Genomic DNA, 26,084 nt, shown 5'->3' with positions numbered 1-26,084 from the left:
TAGTGCAGTCCCTCACTGAGATGGTCCGCTCGGCCTTCAAGTTGCCTCTTTTAGAGCCAGCATCGAGTTCAGTCTCTTCCTTAGGCTCTTTAAAAGCTCCTCAAGCTAACTATTCCTTCCCAGCTCATCCTCTGCTGGAAGGTCTGATCTATAAGGATTGGGAACATCCGGATAGATTTTTTTCTTCCTCCTAAAAAAAATTCCGGTTTTATACCCCATAGAGGAGAAGTTCACTAAGAAGTGGGGTGTCCCCACGGTGGAAGCGTCTATATCCTGCGTAAACAAGACTTGACCTGTCCGGTGGACAACGTTCAAAGACCCAACAGACGAGATTAGAGACGCTGTTGAAATCCTCATTCACTACAGCCAAAGGGGTAGCCCAACCTGCAGTAGCGGCTATTGGTATTTGCCAAGCCTTAAAAGACCAGTTAAAGGTGGTCTTGAAGGATAGCCCGGCTCAACGGGCTTGGGAATTGGCTGACTTTCAAAGGCATTATGCTTTGAGATGGATGCTATCAAGGACTCCATACAACAGTCCTCCCGTCTCACACTCTTTAGTTCTTATGCGCAGATTACTCTGTTTGAATAACTGGTCAGCTGAAACCCCTTGTAAGAAGCTACTGGCAGGGTTTCCTTTCCACGGGGAACGTTTATTTCGGGAAGATCTGGATAGATATATTCAGAAAATTTCCAGTGGCAAAAGCACACTTTTACCAGTGAAGAAAAGGTTTAGGGGTACCACCTCCTTTAAAAAGTCTTCCTCTCCTTTTCCTAGCACTTCCACCACCAGGCAGTTTCTATGGCCTCCCGGACGGTTTAATGCGGCCAAAAAACCTTGGAACCGTAAGCCGGCATCTAAGTCGGCATTATGAAGGTTCACCCCCACTCAGTCGGGTGCGGGGGAAGACTTCAGCTGTTTGCGGAAGCTTGGCAAGGGAGGTTCCAAGACAATTGGGTCCCCTCTATGGTCTCCGAGGGTTACAGGCTGGAGTTGCGCGAATTTCCTCCACCCCGCTTCTTGGTCTCAAGCGTCCCGAAAGACCCGGGAAAAAGAAGGTCTCTAGCGTTTGCCTTGGATCATCTGCTCTTCTCTACCCATCAACCCCCAAGGGGTGATTATAGAACTACCGGTGGAAGAGCAAGGTTTGGGTTTCTATTCAAAACCTTTTACTGTCCCCAAGCCAAACGGAGATGTAAGACCCATTCTGGATCTCAAGGCCCTAAACCAGTTTCTAAGGTGTCCGATCCTTTAGGATGAAATCAATTCAGTCAGTGACCGCCTACCTGCGGGGAGCGGTACTATTGGGGTCCATAGATATCAAGGACGCATACCTACACATACCTATCTTTCTCGGCCATCAGAAGCTGTTACGCTTCGATAAATCGGCGCCATTTCCAGTTTGTGGCTTTACCCTTCGGGCTAGCCACGGCACCTCGGGTGTTCACGAAGGTGCTGGCCCCCCTGTTGGCCAATCTAGGGTCTCACGGCATATCTATAGTAGCCTATCTGGACGATCTGTTGCTGGTAGATCGCTCAATTACGGATCTGAATCAAGCAATACGCAGAACTGTGAGATACCTGGAGTCCATGGGTTGGATTCTCAACCTGGACATGTCAGCCTTAGTTCCTGTGAAGAGGCTGGAATATTTAGGTCTGCTCATAGACACAGATCAGAGAAAGATATCTTTGCCTCAAATGAAGGTCGATTCTTTAACCACTTAAGGACCTTGGCTGTTTCTCAGATTTGCCGTTTACAAGACTAAAACTGTTTTTTTGTTTGCTAGAAAATTACTTAAAACCCCAAAACATTATATATATTTTTCTAACACCCTAGAGAATTAAATGGCGGTCATTCCAATACTTTGTCACACCGTATTTGCGCACTTTTTTTGGAAAAAAAATCACTTTTTTTTAATTAAAAAAATAAGACAAAAGTAAAGTTGGCACAATTTTTTTATATATTGTGAAAGTTAATGTTACGCAGAGTAAAATGATACCCAACATGTCACGCTTCAAAATTGCACCCACTCGTGGAATGGCGTCAAACTTAAAAATCTCCATAGGCAACGTTTTAAAAATTCTATAAGTTGCATCTCTTGAGCTACAGAGGAGGTCTAGGGCTAGAATTATTGCTCTCGCTCTAACGATCGTGGCAATACCGCTCTTGTGTGGTTTGATCACCGTTTTCATATGCGGGCGCTACTCGCGTATTTTGGTTTTCTTATTTATTTTTATTTATTTTATAAATTTTTACACTGGAAAAAAAAATGGATCACTTTTATTCCTATTACAAGGAATGTAAACATCCCTTGTAATAGAAAAAAGCATGACGGGTCCTCTTAAATATGAGATCTGGGGGTCAAAAAGACCTCGGATCTCATATTTACAAGAAAGCCCAAGCCTTAGGCCCCATACTCACGACCAAACATGTCTGCTGAAACTGGCCCGCAGGCCAGTTTCAGCAGACATGTTTGGTCGTGTGTGGGCGCGAGCGGGCCGAATTCCAGCAAACATTTGCCCGCCGGGCCTTTTCCCAGCAGACAAATATTCCTGGACTTGTTTTAAAACAGCCCGCTGGAATTCAGCCCGCTCGGACATGTACGGTCGTCAGTACAGACCTACCGTACATGTCCAGGCGCCCGCCGTCCCTCGCATGCGTCGAATGACTTCGACGCATGCGTGGAAGCATTTTAAAGGCGGGCCGCCCACGTCGCCGCGTCATTGTCGCGGCGACACCGCGTCATCGACGCGGCGACACCGCGGACACGCCCCGCGTATTGTTTACGCGCGGACTTCTGTACGATGGTGTGTACAACCATCGTACAGAAGCCCTCTGGCAGACATGTATGGTGAAAACGGTCCGACGGACCGCTTTCACCATACATGTTTGTCCGTGTGTACCCGGCCTTAGACTTCCCTATGTTGCTCTCCCCTACAGTTCGGCAGAGCCTTTGCTGGTGGCTGGTTCCCCAGAATTTGCTAAAAGGGAAGTCCTTGGTTCCAATATCTTGGCGGGTTGTGACTACAGATGCCAGTCTGCTAGGCTGGGGTGCAGTCCTGGAGGAGCTATCTCTCCAGGGAGAGTTGTCGGTCTCTGATAAATCTCTACCCATCAACCTGTTAAAACTAGACGAGCTGCCCGAATCTCTATCAGTATGGACAGATTACGGGGGTTCCCAATCAGGATTCAATCCGACAATGCCACAGCTGTCGCATATATAAATCACCAGAGTGGCACGAGGAGTCATGCAGCCCAAAAAAGAGGTGGATCAGATCCTGATTTGGGCAGAAAAGCATGTCCTGTGCATATCAGCGATTTCCATTCTGGGAATAGACAATTGGCAGGCGGGCTTCTTAAGTCGCCAGCAGCTGCTCCCAGGGGAGTGGGCTCTTCACCCAGACAGGCATTTGTCAGAGGTGGGGAACACCAGATGTGGATCTCTTTGCATCGAGGTTCAATGCGAAGGTGGACAATTTTTCTGTCCCGAACAAGAAATCCGCTCGCTTACGGAACGGATGCGCTGGTGTTTCTGTGGGATCGGTTCTCCCTAATTTATGCGTTTCCTCCGCTGCAAATGTTACCCTGCCTCCTTCGCAGGATAAAGTCGGAAGGAAAACCAGTGATTCTGGTCGCTCAAGCTTGGCCCAGAAGAACTTGGTACGCAGAGATTGTAAAGATGTCAATAGAACATCCATGGATCCTTCCACTCCGTCCAGTCCTGCTCTCACAGGGGCCAATATTCCACCCTTCCTTTCAGTCTCTAAATTTTACGGTCTGGCTATTGAAACCCATATCCTAAAGAGGAGGGGTCTCTCTAATTCTGTAGTGTCTACACTAATGCCAGAAAGCCAGCTTCTAGGCTTAGTTATTACAGAATTTGAAAGGCATATGTGGCCTGGTGCGAAGCCAAAAGGTGGCATCTTTGCAGGTACCTCATTGGCAGAATACTGGAGTTTCTGCAGTTGGGGGCAGATATGAGATTAGCCTTGAGCACCATCAAGGGCCAGGTCTCTGCCTTATTAATATTTTTTCAAAGGCCACTGGCTACACATTCTCTGGTTAAAACCTTCTTACAGGGGGTGATTCGTATTAAAACCCCCTTGTCCCCGTGGGACCTGAATCTGGTTCTCTCTGCCCTACAGAAGCAACCTTTTGAGCCTCTGGCTCACATTCCCTTGGTCTTCTTGACCAGGAAGATGGTGTTCTTGGTAGCCATAGCCTCTGCTAGGAGGGTATCGGAGTAGGCGGCTCTTTCATGTAAAGAGCCATACCTAATTCTTTACAAGGACAGGGTAGTCCTACGGCCTCATCTGGCCTTCCTCCCTAACCACTTCCATACCGGGCACTTGCGCACCTTCCTGCCCAAGCCAATTTTCAGCTTTCAGCACTGTCGCACTTTGAATGATAATTGCGCGGTCGTGCTACACTGTACCCAAACAATTTTTTTTATCATTTTGTTCCCACAAATAGAGCTTTCTTTTGGTGGTATTTGATCACCTCTGCGGTTTTTATTTTTTGCGCTATAAACAAAAGAAGAGTGACAATTTAAAAAAAAACACTATTTTTTACTTTTTTAATAAATATCACAATTTTTTTTAAAAAAACTTTTTTTTCCCTCAGTTTAGGCCGATACGTATTCTTCTACATATTTTTGGTAAAAAAAATCGCAATGATCATATATTGATTGGTTTGCGCAAAAGTTAGAGCGTTTACAAAATAGGTGATAGATTTATGGCATTTTTATTTTATTAATTTTTTTACTAGTATTGGCGGCGATTTGCGTTTTTTTTTTTTTTTTACTGTCACCGTGACATTGCGGCGAACACATCGGACACTTTTGACACGTTTTTGGCGCCATTCACATTTATACAGCGATTAATGCGATAAATATGCACTAATTACTGTATAAATGTGACTGGCATTCAAGGGGTTAACACTAGGGGGTGAGGGAGGGGTTAATATGTATACCTGTATTGTGTTCTAACTGTGGGGGAAGGGGGGTGACTGGGGGAGGTGACCGATCTGTGTCCCTATGTACAAGAGACACAGATCGGTCTCCTCTGTCCCCTGACAGGACGTGGAGCTCTGTGTTTACACACAGAGCTCCACGTCACTGCTCTTTCGTTACCGATCGCTGGTACCTGGCGGACATCGCGACCGCCAGGCACGCGCATCGGCATCTCGGGGACGCGCCGGGCGCGCGCCCCCCAGTGGCCGGAGGAATACAGGACGTCAATAGACGTCCTGTTGAGTTTTCAGAGTCACCGTGGAGCCGTCATTTGACGATGGCCCGGTACTCTAGTGGCTAAGGTAGTTTCAAACTTTCATCTGAACCAAGATCTGGTTCTTCCTTGTTTTCCAGAACCTAGTTCTGCAACAGATCGTTGCATACTCGATGTACTGAGAGCAGTAAAAAATCTTAAAGCTACTGCTAAGATTCGGAAATCTGACATCTTATTCGTTCTGCCAGATGGTCCTGGAAGCGGACAGGCAGCGTCTAAATCCACTATTTCTAAATGGATTGGACAGGTCATTACTCAAGCCTATGGCTTGAAAGGAAAGATTCCTCTGCTTAAGATTAAAGCGCACTCCACTAGAGCGGTTGGCACTTCCTGGGCAGTGCATCATCATGCCTCCATGACTCAGGTCTGCAAGGCCGCGACCTGGTCGTCAGTCCACACTTTCACCAAATTGTACCAATTGGATATACAAAAGAGTGAGGAAGGCGCCTTTGGGCGCAGTGTGCTGCAGCCTGCAGTTTGATTCCTCACTTATGATGGCGCCCGGCGGGCTTTGGTGTCTCCCTCCCCTCATTAGCATTGCTTTGGGACGTCCCACATAGTAATTACTATGCTTCTGTGTCCCGTGATGTACGAGAAAGAAAATAGGATTTTTATAACAGCTTACCTGTAAAATCCTTTTCTTGGAGTACATCACAGGACACAGAGCTTCCGCCCCTCTTGATGGGGATTTTGGGACACTTATTGCTTTGCTACAAAACTGAGGTACTCCTGGTATGGGCGGGGGTTATATAGTGGAGGGAACTTCCTGCCTTGGAGGCGTGCCAGTGTCCATCACCTGAAGGTAGACTCTATAACCCACATAGTAATTACTATGCTTCTCTGTGTCCCGTGATGTACTCCAAGAAAAGGATTTTTACAGGTAAGCTGTTATAAAAATCCTATTTTTAACTAGCTGACTGGGTAAAAGAAATTGTTCATAGATTGAAAGAAGTTTGAGGTTGTAAAAACTGTGGCCTTCTAAAAATCTTGCCATTGCAATAAACTTTTACCACTTTTTATACATGCAAGTGTACATGTCATATTTTTTTTTTTTTTCGATTTTCATAGGATGAACGTGAAAGAATAGAAGCTCTTGGTGGCTGTGTTACTTATATGGGGTGCTGGCGGGTCAATGGTACCCTTGCTGTATCCAGAGCTATTGGTAAGTACATTGTTACAATTGTGCATTTTTTTCTTTTTTTGTGTTTTCATTTTGACATAATGAAATTATCTGCAAGCTACAGAGTATGCTCTAGTGAAAGAACAGTGTTGCAAAGCCTACACATGCATGTGTTTTTCCTGTACCTTTTTACTACAGATGGACAGTCAAGTAGAAATCTATGGGCATCTACTGTGCAGGCACAACTGACACACTGCGCAAAAAGACTTGCACAATATGTAAACGAACACTGGAGGCTGCAGTCTTTATGCATGAAGCGATTATGCTTCTGAGGAAGGGATTGTGAGCTAGTGTATGTTGGGGAAATGGGGACAGAAAAGATAATTGCATTTATCCTTTAGGGCATCTTAAACAGTGTTTACCACTCCTCTTCTGGGTTGCTTCTCCATCCCCACACACCACCTCCTTTTGATTTATGCAGATCAGTGGCGACGTGACATTGCGCTCCCAGAACCTCTCTTCTGTACAGAGGAGGAACCTTTCCAGGTATTTACCTCACTGTCTGGAAAATATGGACGCTTCCTATTGGCTGTCCAGCAGCTGTGTCCTAATACAAGAATTGATGACGTCAGTGCAATGGGACTTGCAGGCACAAGCACAACTGCACTGCTGGATTACAATTCCCTTCACCTTGGAATGGCACTGGCTGCTGAGGGACATGCACAGTGGATTTAGAAAAGAGTACCTTATCCAGTATTTTTATTTTCTTTAGAAGAACAATGCCAAGTTAAGAGGGGTAATATTGCTTGGACATTTACCCATTCAGTAAAAGCTCATATAAACTTTTTGAGAACCTCTTTTCTGCTGAGCTTTTCCTTTTTCAAGACTTTTTTTACTTCTAGCAAGATACCTCAGTTGTTGCAGAGCCACTGGGGCTCTTATTTTTTTTTGCCCTAGGGATTGTACCTGGGCCCCTTCATGGAAAAGATGCAGCTCTCTGCATTTGGTACCTACCTAGGCATGTGGTGCAACATTATGGGGTTTAAACTTGGAGCTTGTGCCTACGACACTTTAGTCGTTTACCTGCACACTGGAGTACATGGCAGTGCATGTCTGCGACACTTTTCAAATGATGTTGCATGTAGCTTTTACTAGTGGGTATGCATTGTGGCACCAGTCCCTTTGGTATGTTCGCACCTTTTCTCAGTCTCGCCAGCCTGCACAAGACACCACGTCCTCTCCACGTGTGGGTTAAGGGTCAGTTATGATTGCTGACTCAGTACACAGAGGCTGCAAGTGTTTGTGTACAACCTCTTCTCCAGGGTCTATCTCCCATATATCTGCAGCTGAGTGAAAGAAGTGGTCATTGTGTTCAACAATGATCAGGCCCTCCGGCCAGGAGTAAAAAATTCCTCCGGTCCTAGCCAAAAGGCCCGGCTGAGTGCCTGTATATGAATCATGTAGCTCATTTCTCCTTTCGAGGAGTGAACGACTTACGCCGGCGTAAATTCTCTCTGAATCTAGCCCACTGTATATATGTAAATTCACTGGTTTTCTGTTACTGCATTCTCGTGAGACATAGTGAGATTACAGTAACAGAAGACGTCCTCAGGGCCGGCGCTACCACTAGGCGGACTAGGCAGCCGCTTGGAGCGCACTGCCGCCTAGAGCGCCCGGCCACTGTAGACAGAGCTTGCAGTTCCAATAATACTATGCACCAGGCAGCCGCTCTGAGCTTCTGGCATGTGTGAAGCAGGGCAGCGCCCCCACCCCCGATCTCCACTCTGACATCGTGTGTGTCCACTGTGCAGAACACCTCCCCTGCCGCTCTCCACCTCTGACATTTTCGCAGTGGATTCACCCAGCCGGCTCTTCGCTCTGCACTCTGAGCCTCTGACTCAGAACGGAGATCATTCTGACATTGTACTGTGTCCAGCACCCCACCCAGCCCCCCCTCCCCTCCCCTCTCTGCTCTCTGCTCTGACATGTGTGTGTGTGTCCAGCGTCTACCCCCCCCTCTCCCCCCCAGGACGCTCTCCTGGACTGGCTGTATCACACTGGAGTGGAGGGGAGTAAATCCTGGGACAATCTTGTAGCATGGCGTCTGGCAGTGGCTCTCCAGGCTTGGGGCCTGCTGGAGCCTAGAAGAGGCACGGACAGAGGCAGGTACAGGCATATACAGCAGAATTTAGGATTGGTGTGAGCAAGGAACAGGCAGACAGCAAGCACTCATGTGGGATACAAGTTTTCTGAGAGCAAGACATCACCTGATGTGTATTCAGTAAAAACTGTTCCTTTCTTAGATAATCACAAGATTGTGTATATATTGTTATTGAAATGCAATTGGCAAATCTCTTGTGTGTATTATATGTATTTATATTCACTGATGACTGATCTGCCAAAGTGCCAAGTATGTACCAATGCCGCCCCCCGTGAGGCTGCATTGATTGGCAGTGGTGAAGCGGCATTGATGGGCACAGCTGAGACTGTATTTGATGGGCACAGGTGAAACTATTTGATGGGCACAGGTGAAGCGGCATTAATGGGCACAGGTGAGACTGCATTTGGACACAGGTGAAGCAGCATTAATGGGCACAGGTGAGACTGCGTTTGGGCACAGGTGAAGCGGCATTAATGGGCACAGGTGAGACTGCGTTTGGGCACAGGTGAAGCGGCATTAATGGGCACAGGTGAGGCTGTATTTGATGGGCACAGGTGAGGCTGTATTTGATGGGCACAGGTGAGACTGTATTTGATGGGCACAGGTGAGACTGTATTTGATGGGCACAGGTCAGACTATTTGATTGGCACAGGTGAGACTTTCCACAATTAGCTAGTCTGCCAAAGTGTTGCATGCGAAATAGTAGCAGTCATTAACCACTTCCTTACTGGGCACTTAAACCCCCTTCCTGCCCAGAGGACTTTTTGCGATTCGGCACTGCGTCGCTTTAACTGACAATTGCGCGGTCGTGCATTGTGGCTCCCAAACAAAATTGACGTCCTTTTTTCCCCACAAATTAGAGCTTTCTTTTGGTGGTATTTGATCAGCTCTGCGGTTTTTATTTTTTGCGCTATAAACAAAAATAGAGCGTCAATTTTGAAAAAAAAAAAATGTGTTACTTGTTCCTATAATAAATAGCTCAATTTTTTTTTTTTATCCTCAGTCTAGGCCGATACGTATTCTACATATGTTTAGTAAAAAAAAAAAAAAAAAAACGCAAAAGTTATAGCGCCTACAAAATAAGGGACAGAATTATTATTTTTTATTATTTTTTTTTTTACTAGTAATGGCGGCGATCTGCGATTTTTTTTATTGCGACTGCGACATTATGGCGGACACTTTTGACACATTTTTGGCGCCATTCACATTTATACTGCGATCAGTGCTATAAATATTCACCAATTACTGTATAAGTGTGACCGGCAGGGAAGGGGTTAACACTAGGGGGTGAGGAAGGGGTTAAATGTATTCCCTATATAGTGTTATAACTGTGTGGGGGAAGGGGGGTGACTGGGGGAGGTGACCGATCTGTGTCTCTATGTACAAGAGACACAGATCCGTCTCCTCTCTCCCTGACAGCACCGCTGTCTGTGAGAGCCGGCAATGAGAAATGATCTCATATGTAAACATATGAGATCATCTCTCATTGGCCGCACAGATCGCCTAGCAAACGGCCACTCCTATTGGCCGTTCACGGCGATCTGTGATTGGGTGTGTCCAAGGGACACGGCCAGCACAGAAGTTCCCCGCTGCGCACTCGGGAAACAAGCAAAGGGGAGGACGTAAAATTACGGCGCCCCAGAGAAGTAGAACCACCCTGCGGCCGTATATAGTCCGTCGGGAAGTGGTTAAAAATGTGGGGTATACATAGCCAGGGCAAAGGGAATGGAGTCAGTAGTGGAGCCAAGGGGGGGCGGAAAAATTAGGTTTCGCCTAGGGTGTCAAAAATCCTTGCACCGGCCCTGGACGTCCTCCATAGTTTGTATACTTACCTGGCAGGGGAGACACCATGATCATGAAGGTGGTTCTCCCAGGGCGAGGCACGGCTATTGCACACTCTAGGCCGTGCTGATCGTGGTTGTCTTCCCTGCCGCTTCTCGGCCTTTTGGCTGGGACTGGGTGTGGTATCTGTCCTTATCAGTTGTCAGCGGAGCGCTGAAGCACCTCCTACATGGGGAGGGTGGATGCAATCCAATGACGTCATTGCACCTGGAAGGATGGTTTCAGCAGGGACTACGCTGTGCTGCCCGATAGAATACTGGGGGCCGGCCCATGGTTGAGTCTGAGCCATCTGGAAGGGTGCTCCTGGTGAGGATGGGTACTGCGCTTGGTCTCGGTCTTTTTGCCGAGTTCTAGTCTGGCCTTCTGGCTGGCTGGTGTAAGTGCTATCCGGTGGGAGGAGCTGGTAATGCCCTGTGGTAGGACAGGGCAGAACCATGTAAATCCGCTGGGTTAGCTGGCAGGGGTGGAGGGCTGCACTGGCCGGTCGGGGGGTCGGATATGGAACGAAAAGCCTATGGTGCATGTGCCCCTGGAGTGGCAGTCCAGGGGTATCTGAAGATCACTGTGTGTGAGGGACACTTTGATTTAAGATACCACGGTCACTGCACCAGATACACGCTTTTTTTTAGCACCTGCCTCCTGGGCCGGGCCTTTTGGCTAGGACCGGAGGAATTTTTTATTCCTGGCCGGAGGGCCTGGTCATTGTTTCACCACAATGGCCACTTCTTTCACTCTCCTCTCCACTATCCCTTCCCCCACTTTATTTTATTTAAGCCTGTGTTTGTCACTTTTTTGTCTTTTTTTGTTGTGCACGTTTTGTCACTGTGTGATTAGTAGGGTGCGGGTCCTCGGGCCAGCCCTGAACGTCTTGGGAGTGGGTGGACATGGCCTTCTGGCTTAGTTCGCTTGCTCTCATGGGGTCTCCCTTCGGGGGAGCCCCACCTAGTACTGGGAGGGTTCTGTTTCGGCAGTCCCTCCGAGGAAGTTGGGTCCGTGTCGGCTTCGGTTGCTCGGACCACAGTACCTCAGTCCCCGTCTGGAGCCTAACGCCCCGGGGGATCAGGGTTTGGGTCCCTCTTCACAGGAGGACCACTTGACGTTGCACCCGTCTGCACGTTTTTGTGAACACTCTTTATGTGTGTGCACATTTTTTCTGCACCGGGTGGAGTTTTTTGGGTGTGTTCACACGCCATAGGCTTTTCAAAAAAAAATATATATATATCTGCAGCTGAGGACCAGGAAGAATTTGCTATGCTTAATGGATGATTTTGTACCTTTTTTTTTTTTTTTTTTTTTTTCTTTTTGTAGGTTCATTACCCTGTGCTCACTCCCAGGTTAAACATTAGCATTTCAGGTACTTTATTGATGCAGTTTGCACATGCCTAGAGAATCCTGCGCCTCCAATTTTGAAGGTTGACCATCTGACTTCCCTCAAAAGCTCAAACAATTAAAACTGTTCCAATACATGCTGTACTATAAGCTTCATACCCTCAAACAGCCCCCGCCCCTATTAGCATTTGTCATTCTGTACGCTATGGTGGAGGTGTTTAAAGGGACCCTCCCTGTGGTGGACACGGCCCCTTCTTGCCTTAACAAAGCCCAGACTGTCCCTGTCAAGGTTTTTAAGAACCTTCTAAACAAAAGCCTGGAATTTTTTTATTTTTCCTGTTGGTCCCTCCTTTGCTACCTGCTATGGCTGTCATCCCATTTGCCAAACCTTGGTTAGTTTTGAACCTATGATTTGTCTAAGGCCCCCAAACCATCTAAAATGATCTTTTTGCATCTATTGTATGGCCTATTGCCCTACACCACTTTGTTTTATAGCCTCTTTGACTAATATCTTGGTCTGCTGGGCAACATTGAAAACAACGCTTACTGGTTAAAGCGGTTCTCCACCCTAAAGTGGAGTCCCGCTGATCGGAACCCCCCCCCCCCCTCCGGTGTCACATTTGACACCTTTCAGGGGGGTGCAGATACCTGTCTAAAGACAGGTATTTGCACCCACTTCCGGCCCGGCATTCACGGGCAAAAGATGGGCATTCCGTCACATCCCGTCTGTCCCCCGTTGTGTGCTGGGAACACTCGGCTCCCAGCACACAGCGGGAGCCAATCGGCGGGCGCGGCGCGACTCGCGCATGCGCCGTAGGGAATCGGGCAGTGAAGCCGCAGCACTTCACTTCCTGGTTCCCTCAGCGTGGATGGCGGGGGGAGCAGCAGAGAGACGAGCGATCGGTCGTCCTCTGCTGCGATCGGCGCTGGACTCCAGGACAGGTAAGTGTCCTAATATTAAAAGTCAGCAGCTGCAGTATTTGTAGCTGCTGGCTTTTAATATTTTCCCGTGGCACATTCGCTTTAAGTCTTTTTAAGGGAAACTTCTCCTTGGAACTGAAAGAGGTTACGGGAGGAAAGAGTACCCTCTTACTCAGCTAAGAAAGTTTAGTCTCAGGCAGGAAATTCTCCTTACTCTGGGAAGGTTTTCATTGCGCCAAACTGGCCAGGAGGGCATGGTGTTCGAACCTCATCAGATTTTTAAAGTTCTCTGTGGACTTTCCCAGATGGCTTGAAATTTAAATCCCAAGGGCTGGGTTGCAATCCTGCTGCTCAGTTGCTTACTTTACCAGCTTGTCTGTTAAAGCACAGGTCCTGAAGTACTTTCACTCCTTGGAAGCTAGGAAATCAACTTTTCACAAAGTTTACCAAAGTCTAATCATTTCCCCCCCCCCCCCCCCCAATGATTTTTATTCAAAATGTAAGTATTTGTACAAAAAACACTTTCACGATACAAATGTTAGAATTTGATCGAGTGCCTTTTTTATATGTCTAGAAAACCCACAGAAAAATGTTTAAGTTGTAATATGGAAGAGTGTGGTGTGTTTTTTTTTTTTTTTTTTAAACTCGCTCACATTTTCAGTAGAAATCATTAGGGAAAAAACATATTTCTCTTGGTGCAAGACAAAGACATTCCTACCCTCCATGGAATGAATAGTTTCTTCTCCAGTCTGGTCTGTATCAGATTTTGCCATTTTAAATTCCATCAAGGGTCAAACCTCTTTGCAGTTCTTTTTAGAGGCCGGTTGCCTTTAACTACTTTAAAGGCCTTCATACTGGGCATCACTTGCATTGTTACTCGTGTACTAGGGTTGTCCCGATACCACTTTTTTAGGACTGAGTACGAGTACCGATACTTTTTTTCAAGTACTCGCCGATACTGAATACCGATACTTTTTTTAAATGTCCCCCCACAGATGCAGCCATGTCCCCCCACAGATGCAGCCATGTCACCCTTACCTGTATCGCGCCGCATCCCCGCTGCCGCCGACTGATTAATACCTGTAGCTGTAATGATTCGCGCCGCACTGCGTATAGACACTCCCCCTTGCTCGGGATTGGACAGTTCACCCGATCAAGGGGGAGTGTCTATGCGGGGCGGGAAAGACTACAGCTATTCAAATGAATGCTGTAATGTTCCCCGCCCGTATTATCCAAGCGGGGGTGCGGCAGGATGCGTCGGCGTGGGGGGGGGGGAGTATTCTATTTCGGTATCGGGGGTACGAGTACTCCCGCAAATACTCGGAATCGGTCCCGATACCGATACTAGTATCGGTATCGGGACAACCCTAACTCCCCCGTGATTCCTTGGAATCTCAGCCTGGTTCTGTTGGCTCCTCCAGTGACTGCCTTTTGAACCTATTTGGTAATATTCCTCTATTTATTGTTACTCACAAGGTTGCCTTTTGGTGAGTTTTTTTTAGGTTTGTGGCCTTAACCTGTAAAGAACCCGTTGTTTCGAGGCCCGGTGCCTTTTTTTTTTCCCAAGATGTTTTCTTCTTTTTACATCAACCATGACATATTTCTACCATCTCTGTCCTGCTGCTAAGTATCCTACAGAGCTTTCTCCCCATTGTCTAGATTTAGTGCGCACTGTTCATCTTTATCTTACAGCTACATCTCCTTTTTCTAAGTCTTTTTTTTGTTTTTCAACACAGTCCCCATAGGGAACAACCTACTTTTCGTTCCATTCTTGCTAGGTGGATTTATCAGCTTATCATTCAAGTTTATGACCTCAGGGACAGGGTTCCCCCTTTCCCAGTTAAAGCGCACTCCACTAGATCATTTAGTACTTTTCATTATCTGGCGTCCTTTTCTCAGATTTGCACAGTTGCAATTTGGTCTTCTGTTCATACATTTGTTATGTTTTATTAGATTGATGTTCAGGGCTCAGCCGACATCGGCTTCAGTCATAGGGTAAGGTTCATCAAATAAAAACAGAGAACATATATGGTAGGGTGAACACACCAAACAACGAAGTTTGCAATTTTACAAAAGAGTTTAATATATGTATAAATAGTTCATAAAAACACGTATTGCATGAAAATAGACCAAAAAAGTTACAAAACAGCGATAAAGTATGTGCAGGATGGCAACTAGTTTCGCACTCTCGTGCTTCGTCAGGGCCTTGCAACTTAAGCCGTTTTGGATATAGTGGTCTGTGTGTGACATAAAGATATGCCGTTAGTACACATACAGTTAATACATTATAATACATCATACATTTTAATATCAAAATAAATAACCATGGTAGTTGTGTGCTCACCAATTCTGTCACTGATTGAATATAACGCAGTCCAAAGGAACCCGGCGGCATAGACGGCAGGGGCGAGCTGAACAGTGGCCAGTGGAAGCCAGATTCACTTGGCCGTTAGATGTGTGGATGTTAAGATAGCTGGAAATCCGAAACGCTCCAATACGGCGTCTGCAATTGTCAAGGTAAATCAGGTAGTATCATGGTATCCTGCATATATCACTGTAAATGTATAACATTCACAGCCACATACAGTTGTGCCAAATAGGGTTATTTAGATACATATATTAAGCTACAATGCCTCAAATGAAGAGGAAGGAGAGTAACAATAGTAATGGTACAACCGGGGATAAACATATTGATTAGATTGTCCACATATCGCATAGAGATAACGGGATATGAGGATAAAAGTGATATACTTTATTTATTAGACAAAGATATATAATACCTATCAGATTCCAATAGGTAGAAAGCCCAAGGTAGAGTAGTGGATATATATAGTCCCTTATATAGGGAGGCTGCCTGAAACGTAGTTACACAAATAGCAACAAAGTTAAATGTATAATAGTAGATGCAACGGAATGACCCGGGACAAACAGAGACTTTGTAAGGATGAGGGGTACTCCTGTACCGGCGTCACCAAGAAGTCTTATGTCTAGGGTCACCTTATGTCCGATAGGGCCATAGGGTGACTGAGAAATTATATCCTAAATTACAGGACAGGGGACATCACTGATAGTTCATATTGCAGGATCTTGAGATATTGCAAGTTGTTGGTTAATTGTGACCCAACCAGTCAATAGTGACTCATTTATATGATTAGCCCTGGCTAGTGACATGCTAATTGAGTCTGCTTCTGAAAGACCTCTCATTGTGTGATGCTGCTTTGTGTGAATTCTATTGATATAAGATGTGGAATGGAACTTGCCAAGCTGTATGCGGAGACAGAACATCTGTCTAGGGATGTGGATTAAGAAGAGATCATTGTGTGATGGTGTTTTGTTTGAGTTCTGTTAATGAAGGAATGTGCAGTGATTAGATCATGATAATTATAGGCCGGCGCCAACATGTCTAGAATGTTTAGCAATTGGCCATCTGAAGGTGTATTAAAGCCCCCCAAGGGTGTGGGTGGAGAGTTTGATTGTTCCTGTGCCTTGAAAACTGTATAAAATCTGAGAGTGAACCATTAAAGTTGTATTACATTTGAAACCAGAGAACACAGAGCAAGTCTCGTTATTCTGGGAAATGGGATGCCTGCTGGTTTGTCTGTGTGTCAGATGAGCTGTCGTGGTTGATGGAAGGTCATAAGTGGTGGTGACTGTTACAAGTAATGTAATGGTCACCACCGTTTACGACCTTCCATCAACCACGACAGCTCATCTGACACACAGACAAACCAGCAGGCATCCCATTTCCCAGAATAACGAGACTTGCTCCGTGTTCTCTGGTTTCAAATGTAAGACAAATTTAATGGTTCATTCTCAGATTTTATACAGTTTTCAAGGCAGAGGAACAATCAAACGCTCCACCCACACCCTGGGGGGCTTCAATACACCCTTCAGATGGCTAATTGCTAAACATTCTAGACATCTCGGCGCCGGGCTATAATGATCATGATCTAATCACTGCACGTTCCTTCATTAACAGAACTCAAGCAAAACACCATCACACAATGATCTCTTCTCAATCCACATCCCTAGACAGACGTTCTGTCTCCGCATACAGCTTGACAGAAAGGTATTCACACCTCTGAGCATCAATAGGCTTTAAACAGTGTTATCACACAATTAAAGGCCTTTCAAGAGCCAGCCTTATTTAATATGTTAACAGTCTACACAGAGAGATGAGTCATAGAATATTCTTTGCAGGCATTACACAATGAGGTCTTTCAGAAGCAGACTCAATTAGCATGTCACTAGCCATGGCTAATCATAGAAATGAGTCACTATTGACTGGTTGGGTCACAATTAACCAACAACTTGCAATATCTCAAGATCCTGCAATATGAACTATCAGTGATGTCCCCTGTCCTGTAATTTAGGATATAATTTCTAAGTCACACTATGGCCCTATCGGACATAAGGTGACCCTAGACATAAGACTCCTTGGTGACGCGGGTACAGGAGTACCCCTCATCCTTACAAAGTCTCTGTTTGTCCCGGGTCATTCCATTACAGTAGATGTATATTATAAAGATCTATGTTCCAGTACTAGAATACATGTGTGTGTATTATAGTTAACTAGGGGGACTTTATGTTGATACAATACATCCATATATAGGGCTTACCAGTATATCAGAAGGACTATATATATATCCACTGCTCTACCTTGGGCTTTCTACATATAGGAATCTCTGATAGGTATTATATATCTTTGTCTAATTAATAAAGTATATCACTTTTATCCTCATATCCTGTTATCTCTATGCGATATGTGGACAATCTAATCAATATGTTTATCCCCGGTTGTACCATTACTATTGTTACTCTCCTTCCTCTTTATTTGAGGCATTGTAGCTTAATATATGTATCTAAATAACCCTATTTGGCACAACTGTATGTGGCTGTGAATGTTATACATTTACAGTGATATGCAGGATACCATGATACTACCTGATTTACCTTGACAATTGCAGACGCCGTATTGGAGCGTTTCGGGTTTCCAGCTATCTTAATATCCAAGCATCTAATGGCCAAATGGATCGGACTTCCACTGGCCACTGTTCGGTTCGCCCCTGCCGTCTATGCCGCCGGGTTCTTTTGGACTGCGTTCTATTCAATCGGTGACAGAATTGGTGAGCACACAACTACCGTGGTTCTATTATGTGGTTTGGTATTATGTATTAACTGTATGTGTACTAACGGCATATCTTTGTCACACACAGACCACTATATCCAAAAAGGCTTAAGTTGCAAGGCCCTGACGAAGCACGAGAGTGCGAAACTAGTTGCCATCCTGCACATAATACTTTATCGCTCTTTTGTAACGTTTGTGGTCTATTTTCATGCAATACGTGTTTTTATGAACTATTTATACATATATTAAACTCTTTTGTAAAATTGCAAACTTAAATGTTTGGTGTGTTCACCCTATTACTACAATTGACACCTCACATTTAAAATCCCTATATTTGTAGAGGGACTACCCTCTACCATATATGTTCTCTGTTTTTATTTGCTTCTTTTGACGGCATTGTGAGTTCTTGTTAATTGTTTTGGGAAACCATTCTCCCCACCTCCACCTTGTCTCTTTTTATGGTAAGGTTCATCAGTTGGTGCTGTAGACTTTCTTGTGCTTCGGTTTAACCAATAATTTTTCATTGTGGGCCTCTTTGCGGTTACAGACTCCTCAGTCGGACATGCCATTGTTTCAGAGTATTATCTTGTGTCCCATAATGTGCAGCTAAGAAAGTAGGATTGTAAAATCCTTTTCTTGGAGTGAATTTGGGGACCCAGGTTCCTCCCCTTTGTTCCTATAAATCATGTATCCTTGCTTGCTTGAGAAGGAGGAATTTTACTTGGAAGTCATCGAATATCTCCAAAGTGGAACCATTCTATAAATATCACTCTCGTGGCATAATCCCAAAAAATACAGAAATTAGACTTCATGATTTTCCAACCTCCAAAAATGGGGGCTGGAAAATTGGGACTTTGAGTGTGCCACAATACAGATATACAAGTAAAAATGTATAACTTTTCACATTAATAATTTATTAAAATCAACCGTACGGTCTCGATATCTACTGTTACAGAAGTCATATATAAAACATGGATCAACGCGTTGCTGCTCTTTTATGTTTCAATGTTTTTATTGAAATTTTATATGTATAAAGATACAATACAACATATTTGATATTATAACAAAATAAAAATACAACCAAGAATTTAAAGAATATATGATTGTATCATGAAGTCGTCACATTAGGTTATAACTCAGACTAAAGATATAGCATTAACTCTATATATGGTCTAAAGGACCAATTTGGTAATAATGTGTTTAATTCTAAAGTGAGAATAAACAAACAAAATGAATTAAAAGAAATGGGGAGAAAAAAAGGGGGAAGGGTACTCTCCCATTTAATTTGCTGCTCTTTTGTAACAATAGTTTATTCCTGTTTCCAGGTGATATTGACCAAAAGCCGTATGTCTCTGGAGAAGGAGATGTTACCACTCATGTTCTCAGTGGCACTGAAGACTTCCTGGTTTTGGCATGTGATGGATTTTTTGATGCTGTAACATCTTCTGAGGTACCCAGCCTTGTTCTAGACCACCTTCAGGAAAATGGTGGAGTTGGACAGCATGTTGCTGAAAGGCTGGTGTCTGCAGCAAAAGAGGGTGGCTCTAGTGACAACATCACAGTGATGGTGGTCTTTCTACGAGATCCAGCTAAAGTCTTGGAAGATTTTCTAGCCCATGCAAGTTTGGAGGCAGAACCATTGTTTGATTTTGGTGGTGGTGGGGCAGAGGTTGGATCAGACCATGCAGGCTGATGCTTTCCCTTCCTGTTAATGAAATTCTGTGGGCCATATAGATGTAATAATCTCAGGATATTTTTTAAGGGAAAGCTGTAGATTACTGGACTCTTCTAGAGGGGCACATCTCATACTGATCCTTAAACAGTCCTGTTTGACCCACAGCTAAGGTCAGTTCATCAATATCTATGTCAAATACAGATTATTTCTCATGAGATACCCAAGGCATTCAAAGAGATGGGAATATCGGAAACACTGTACGTTCAGAAAAAGGAAACTATTTTGTGTACATTTTAATGCAGTTTGAGGGATGATTGTGCCATCAGTCAACCTAAACTCTTGTTTCTCGATTGTTAGATTGGTTTCTGATTGTTTTACGGTTTGAAATCCTATGTTCTAATCCCTTAAGTCAAATGTTTCTGCATCAAAGTATCTGACAGCACATTGTGTTGCCACTGTTATGGTATCGTTTGTTAGCTTTGCTACTGACTAGAGCGTCTACACACATATTACGGTCAAATTGTAGTAAAGCTAAAACAGATCTGCACAAACTGTGTAGCATGAGGTGCTAAAATATGGGGGTGGGGATGTACTAGCACAGGGCAATTTTTTTCCCAGAGGGTGCAAAGTGAAGGTATTCCTGGCACAAACCAGTAGGATATAAACTGGTTCTAAAGGCTAGATATTTTTACATTAATGCATTCCCCCCTCCCCCTGTATAAGTTACCTGAGTCTTATCTTGATCTAGCGCAGTGCCTGTCTGCAGCAGCTCTCTCCTCTCTCTCTGCTCAGAGGCAGCAGCGGAAGCCATTGGCTTCTGCTGCCTCAATCAAATCCTGTCAGCAGAGAGTGGTGTGTGTGTGTGTGTGTGTGTGTGTGTGTGTGTTTAAAGATGCACACAACCCAGGTTGAGATGCTTCTGAGCCACTCTGTGCAATACCATTGCACAGAACAGGGATAAGCCTACCATCATTGTTTTAAAAAATAGAAATAAAAGCCTTTACAACCACTTTAAAGTGGGTGTGAACCCCTTACAATACACTTTATGCTTCAGGTAAGCCTATAATGAGGCTTGCCTGTAGCTACCTTGGATATCTCCTAAACCTGAACGGTTTAAGTGATATCCCCGGTATTTGCATGTGCCTATGTAATCGTCACGTGCGCACTGAAGCAATGGTACATACGTCATTGTGGCTCTGGCCAATCACAGCTTCGGAGCCGCGATACCCAGGAGTACCTAGAGGACGATATGTCACCGGCTGGTGCTGTCGGGCACCGCAGCAGGGGCTTCGATCCCAGGTGAGTATTGCATAATGAGTAGTATGCTATGCATACTAGCTCATTATGCTGTTGTCTTGCAGGTGTTAGATTTTTTATTTTTTGCAAAGTGGGTTCACAACCAATTTTAATCCCTCATGCACACTGGACATTAAAATAACGTTATAAAAACACCAGTAGCTTTGCGGTGAGTTTTTGAAAGTGTGTTTTTTTTTAACGTTTTTGCAATAGCGTTTTTGTTTTGTTTTGTTTGTTTTTTCAATAGATCAAAATGTCCAAAAAACGCTGGTGAGCCGCGTTTTTGAGCGTTTATCAACGTTTATCAGCCTTAGAGTGTTTTTACAGCTGAAAAACGTCTCGAAACCCACTAGATTTTTTTTTTTGTTTTTTACTGCTCAAAAACGCCACTGCCCTAAACTGCTGATAACAGCCTATGTTGTGCATGGACACATAGGATAACACCATGGAGAGTTTGATTGTAGAAAAAACGTCTACAGCCAAACATAGCTGCTCTAAAAACTTCTAATGTCCAGTGTGCATGAGCCCTAAAGTCTACCTGTTACATTGCCCTTAAAAAAAAAAAAAAAGGGAAGCAAAACCATAGCGCCGTAAACATCTTAAATTGTAAGAAATCATTGCACTCACATGGTCAAATAATCAGTGTGCCTTTACATTTCCACAGCAGAGTCCAAGATGGCCTGACCTAAGCTTTCTTATTCCATAACTGGAATATCCCACTTGTGAAAGGCTCAATGCTTGAGACAGGGGAACACATCCCTGAAACGTGTTTATATTAAGGGCAACCCGCCACACTTTTCTCAAGAAGTGCACTGTGTACGGGTGCAGCTCCTTGAGCCTTTCACAATCTTCCCGCCTATTCGGCACTGATGCTTATAGCCTTTCATTTGCAGCATATTGAGCGGTCTTAAACTGTAGAAGTTTGAAGGCACACTGATTACTTGAGCATGTGAGTGCATTTATTTTATTTTTTACAATTTAATTTAATAAAGAGGTTAATTGTACTATGCTTGTGCTTCCCTTGTTTGTTTGGTTTTCTCTGTTTTTAGGTTGTCCACACTTGACCATAACCTAAGGCAGTGGTGTCAAACTGGCGGCCCTCCAGCTGTTGCAAAACTACAAGTCCCATGAGGCATTGCAAGGCTAACAGTTACAAGCATGACTCTCACAGGCAGAGGCATGATGGGACTTGTAGTTTCGAAACAGCTGGAGGGCCGCCAGTTTGACACCCCTGACCTAAGGGATGGCTGCAAACGTAAAAGTGCTTTAACACCACCACAATTACACTTCTGCATGGTATCGGGATTAGTTGTTCTTCAGTTTTGTTACATTGCCCTGCATGGACAAAACTCAACTTCTCTTTATCCCCTTCATGCCGCCTTCCAGCAGCCATTTAAGTGGGCTTTAATGCCCAAGAAGGTAGTGTGGCTTCTCTATCTTGTGACTACACTGATTGGCTCTCACATGTTTCACACAATCTAAAATCCCAATGGCTCCTGTTCAGAAGCCGTCGCCACAAATTGCTGGTGACGGCTCAGTCAGTGTGCTGAAAGTGTACTCTTAAGATCCAAACCTCAGGCTTTCACAGGCACATATGTGCAGCAGCTAAGCATTAAAGCCCACTTTTCCCACCACCACATATATGCATTATGAAGTCTGCAAGAGGTTAAGGAAAAAGTCAATTATCCATGTTAAGGCTGTTTCATTTTAATATTTTTAGTTTTAATTTTAGAAATAGAGATGTTATGTTCCACGGGGGTATGGTGGCCTAGTCTGTTGCTATTCAGAAAGAAATGGATGGCATCTTTAACCACTTGGCATCCTGCCTATTGTTAAAAGACGGCCACAAGGTGGCTCTCAATTGCCAGGACGACGTCTATAGACGTCCTGGGCTCCTCCGGCCACTGGGGGGCGCGCGCCCGCCGCATCACTGAGATGCCGATGCACGTGCCTGGCATCTGCGATGTCCGCCAGGCACCCGCGATCGGCGGTTACACAGACAAGGACGTGGATCTGTGTGTGTAAACACACAGATCTACGTCCTGTCAGGGAGAGGAGACCGATGCTGTGTCCCTTGTACATGGGGACACAGATCGGTCACCTCCCCCAGTCAGTATCCTCTCCCCACAGTTGGAAACACTATGCAGGGTACACATTTAACCCCTTCCTCGCCCCCTAGTGTTAACCCCTTCCCTGCCAGTCACATTTATACAGTAATTGGTGTATAGCACTGATTAGCACTGATTGCTGTATGAATGTGAATGGTCCCAAAAATGTGTCCGATGTGTCCGCCATAATGTCAGTCCCAATAAAAATCAGATCGCCACCATTACTAGTAAAAAAAATATTTTGTAGGCGCTATAACTTTTGCGCAAACCAGTCGCTTTTTCTTTTTTTTTTTTTGCCAAAAATATGTAGAATACGTATCGGCCTAAACTGAGCGTGTTTTTTTTTTTTTTTTTTTTATATTGGATATTTATTATAGCAAAAAGTAAAAAATATTGCGTTTTTTTCCCCCCATAATTATCGCTCTTTTTGTTTATAGTGCAAAAAATTAAAACCGCAGAGGTGATCAAATACAACCAAAAGAAAGCTCTATTTGTGGGGGGGGGGGGGCAATTTTGTTTGGGAGCCATGTCGCACGACTGCGCAATTGTCGGTTAAAGCGAAGTGCTGGAAGCTGAAATTTCGCCTGGGCACGAGGGGGGTATATGTACCCAGTTAGCAAGTGGTTAAATACCCTACCCCTTTCTATGATTTCCTTCTGCTTATAGCCATTTATGAAATGGCTGCCTGCATAAAAAGCCGTTTGGATTTAAACATGGCATGGACGTGACTATTTAACAGTGTGTTTAAATTGGGGTTGGCATCTATAAATGGAGCAAGAATATTGCAGACCATTTGGTGAGAAAAATAGTATTTAATTGCATGTAGATTAAGTTGTTAAAGATCCATACTTCATTTTTCAATTTTTACTCCCAGCTAGCAATAAATGCCCAGACAAAAAAAAAGGAATTGGTTTAAATAAATGATCCCTCACCAGCAGTAAAATCACTTTCTTCATGGACAGATTTCCCGGGTATTAATATTCGCAGGGATACACTATTCCTCCAACTTGTCTACTTATTTAGTATATCTCACTTACACTTACCCAGTGTTATGCCAGTGTTTTTGAATTGATCGCCAGCTGTTTTCAAAGTCATACATTACCATATGCCACCCCTTACCTGTAGGACATGTCTGAGGCTATTCCTATGAATTTCCTGAATCTCCTTCCTTATTTTCAGTCTGCACCTATTCCTTTAGTGGATGCAGTAGAGTGAGCAAAGAAAAACGGATGCAAAAGATTAAAGAAAAAACGTTTTGTTCATAAAGATGGACACAATTTAAAGGGGTTGTAAACCCTTGTGTTTCTTCACCTAAATGCATCCTATGCAGTGTCCGCTGGGCGCTCCGTGGGCCCACCCCAACCGTTGCTCTCTCCATGGGTTCCCAGCTCTTAATTGGATAGCTTTATAGCAGTGCAGCCATTGGCTCCCACTGCTGTCAATCAAATACAATGACGCAGGTAGCAGGGCAGAGTCTGCCATTCGGCAATGGACACAGGAGCACGCCCGCAAGGTAACCTCCTCGGGAGAAAAAAAAAAGTGAAACTTTAGGCAAGAAACATTAAAATTGGAGGACAAACAGGATTTTTAATGCAGGAGAGATGTGCTTCGTCTCTTCTACATTAACCACTTCAGCCCCGGAAGAATTTGCCCCCTTCATGACCAGAGCACTTTGTGCGATTCGTCACTGCGTCGCTTTAACTGACAATTGCGCAGTCATGCAACATGGTACCCAAACAAAATTGACGGCCTTTTTTTCTCTCACAAATAGAGCTTTCTTTTTTTGATCACCTCTGCATTTTTTTATTTTTAGCGCTATAAACAAAAAAACAATTTTGAAAAAAAAAAAGCAATATTTTTTACTTTTTGCTATAATAAATATCCCCAGAAAATCTATTTTTTTCCTCAATTTAGGCAGATTAGTATTCTTTCACATATTTATGTTTTTGTAAAAGACAATTCACAATTGGTGCAACTGATTTCACATCAATGTGAAATTTTATTTTTGTGGGTTGAATACTTTGATGCAAAAATTAAGATAAAACAACTTCTCTTTAAGTTGATGGATGTTTTGCCTTCAGTAATGGTAACACATCTATTAACACTGTCAAAGCTGTTTGAAAAAAAAAAAAAAAACATACAAATGACCAATGTAGTAACATATGGCATAAACGTTATGCATAAGCTGGACTCCGAGATAATCAAATATTGTCTAAATACAAGAGGCATATTTATTCTTACTTGAATCTTGGTGTGCATGTATATTGCTTCCAGATCTGTGCAGTAATCCGGTGTGACTGGTCATGTGTCCACAACTTTTTTGTTTTCAAGTGCTCTAAAGTTGGCCTTTAGTGGATGGACCTGCTGCCCCTCACACACTTTGCACAGGCTATGTACAGCACACTGATAATGTCACCACTTTACAGAATATCTGGGATTTCAAAAGCCTTTTGCACTGTGAAAAGGTGAATTGGTGTGTATGAAAACACACATGTTGCACATTGTGATGTTGCAGTGCCATGGACTATTAAAGTTGAAGCTTGGGTATGGGCTTTATTGCATAGATACGTTGTTCCAGCTTGTAAAAAAAGTTGGAAATCATTGTAGTAGGCACTTCGGTTGCTGTGCTCCTTGGTGAACGTAGGTCGTCACCTGCTTGGCACGGCCTTTATTCAGAAAATTTTCTCAATGAATACAAAGCATTTTCTGATTAGACAAGTTGGAACTGACAGGGCGATGTTACAATCTCCATCTATTTCTATTTAAGAATGCTTTGCATTTTTTGTTTTGTTTGTTTTTTAGAGTATAATTCTTCAAAAAAAAAATCCAATTATAACAAAACATATACGCAATAACAAGGAAGTGAATAAACTTATATTAGGATAGCAAATAAGTCCAGACCAACAGCACTAAGCAAATAAATCAAATAAGCCAACAGCGACTTGTAAACTAAAAGTGAGGGTAATTGCAGGTTATGAATTGGTACACCCCCCCCCCCAATAAAAATAAATTATCAAATCAAAATAGTCATAAAGCCTCAAATATAGCTAGTATATCATATAATTATAAGTATATAATATTACATCAACTGTTCACCTATGCATTCCTTTTATATCGCTGATTTTTTTATTTAACTTCCTTATCTACTTTAGGATAAAAGAAACCTTTCTCCTTGCCCCAACACTTGGGGGTCCTAAGACAAAATCTACTAAAAGATTAA

At 43.9% G+C, this 26,084-nt stretch overlaps 1 protein-coding gene and 1 non-coding gene across 2 annotated transcripts in view; both read left to right on the top strand.

The window, feature by feature from the left end:
* PPM1F (protein phosphatase, Mg2+/Mn2+ dependent 1F) overlaps window positions 1-20,947 on the top strand; it is a 65,318-nt gene extending 44,371 nt beyond the window's left edge. The window contains exons 6-7 of the mRNA XM_040348375.1: window positions 6,353-6,446; window positions 19,111-20,947. Of these exons, the coding sequence (XP_040204309.1) occupies window positions 6,353-6,446; window positions 19,111-19,478 (462 nt within the window). The 3' untranslated portion in view covers window positions 19,479-20,947. The remainder of the gene's footprint in view (window positions 1-6,352; window positions 6,447-19,110) is intronic.
* LOC120925678 lies at window positions 10,390-10,548 on the top strand. Its single transcript, XR_005746893.1, has one exon. It is a non-coding gene; the product is annotated as a U1 spliceosomal RNA (small nuclear RNA).
* Window positions 20,948-26,084: the final 5,137 nt, after the last annotated feature.

The sequence above is a fragment of the Rana temporaria genome, chromosome 1 (genome assembly GCF_905171775.1).
Source record: "Rana temporaria chromosome 1, aRanTem1.1, whole genome shotgun sequence".
NCBI classification, from domain to species: Eukaryota; Metazoa; Chordata; class Amphibia; order Anura; family Ranidae; genus Rana; species Rana temporaria.
Note: the sequence above shows the minus strand (reverse complement) of the source record. Positions and strands in the feature narration are given on the sequence as shown.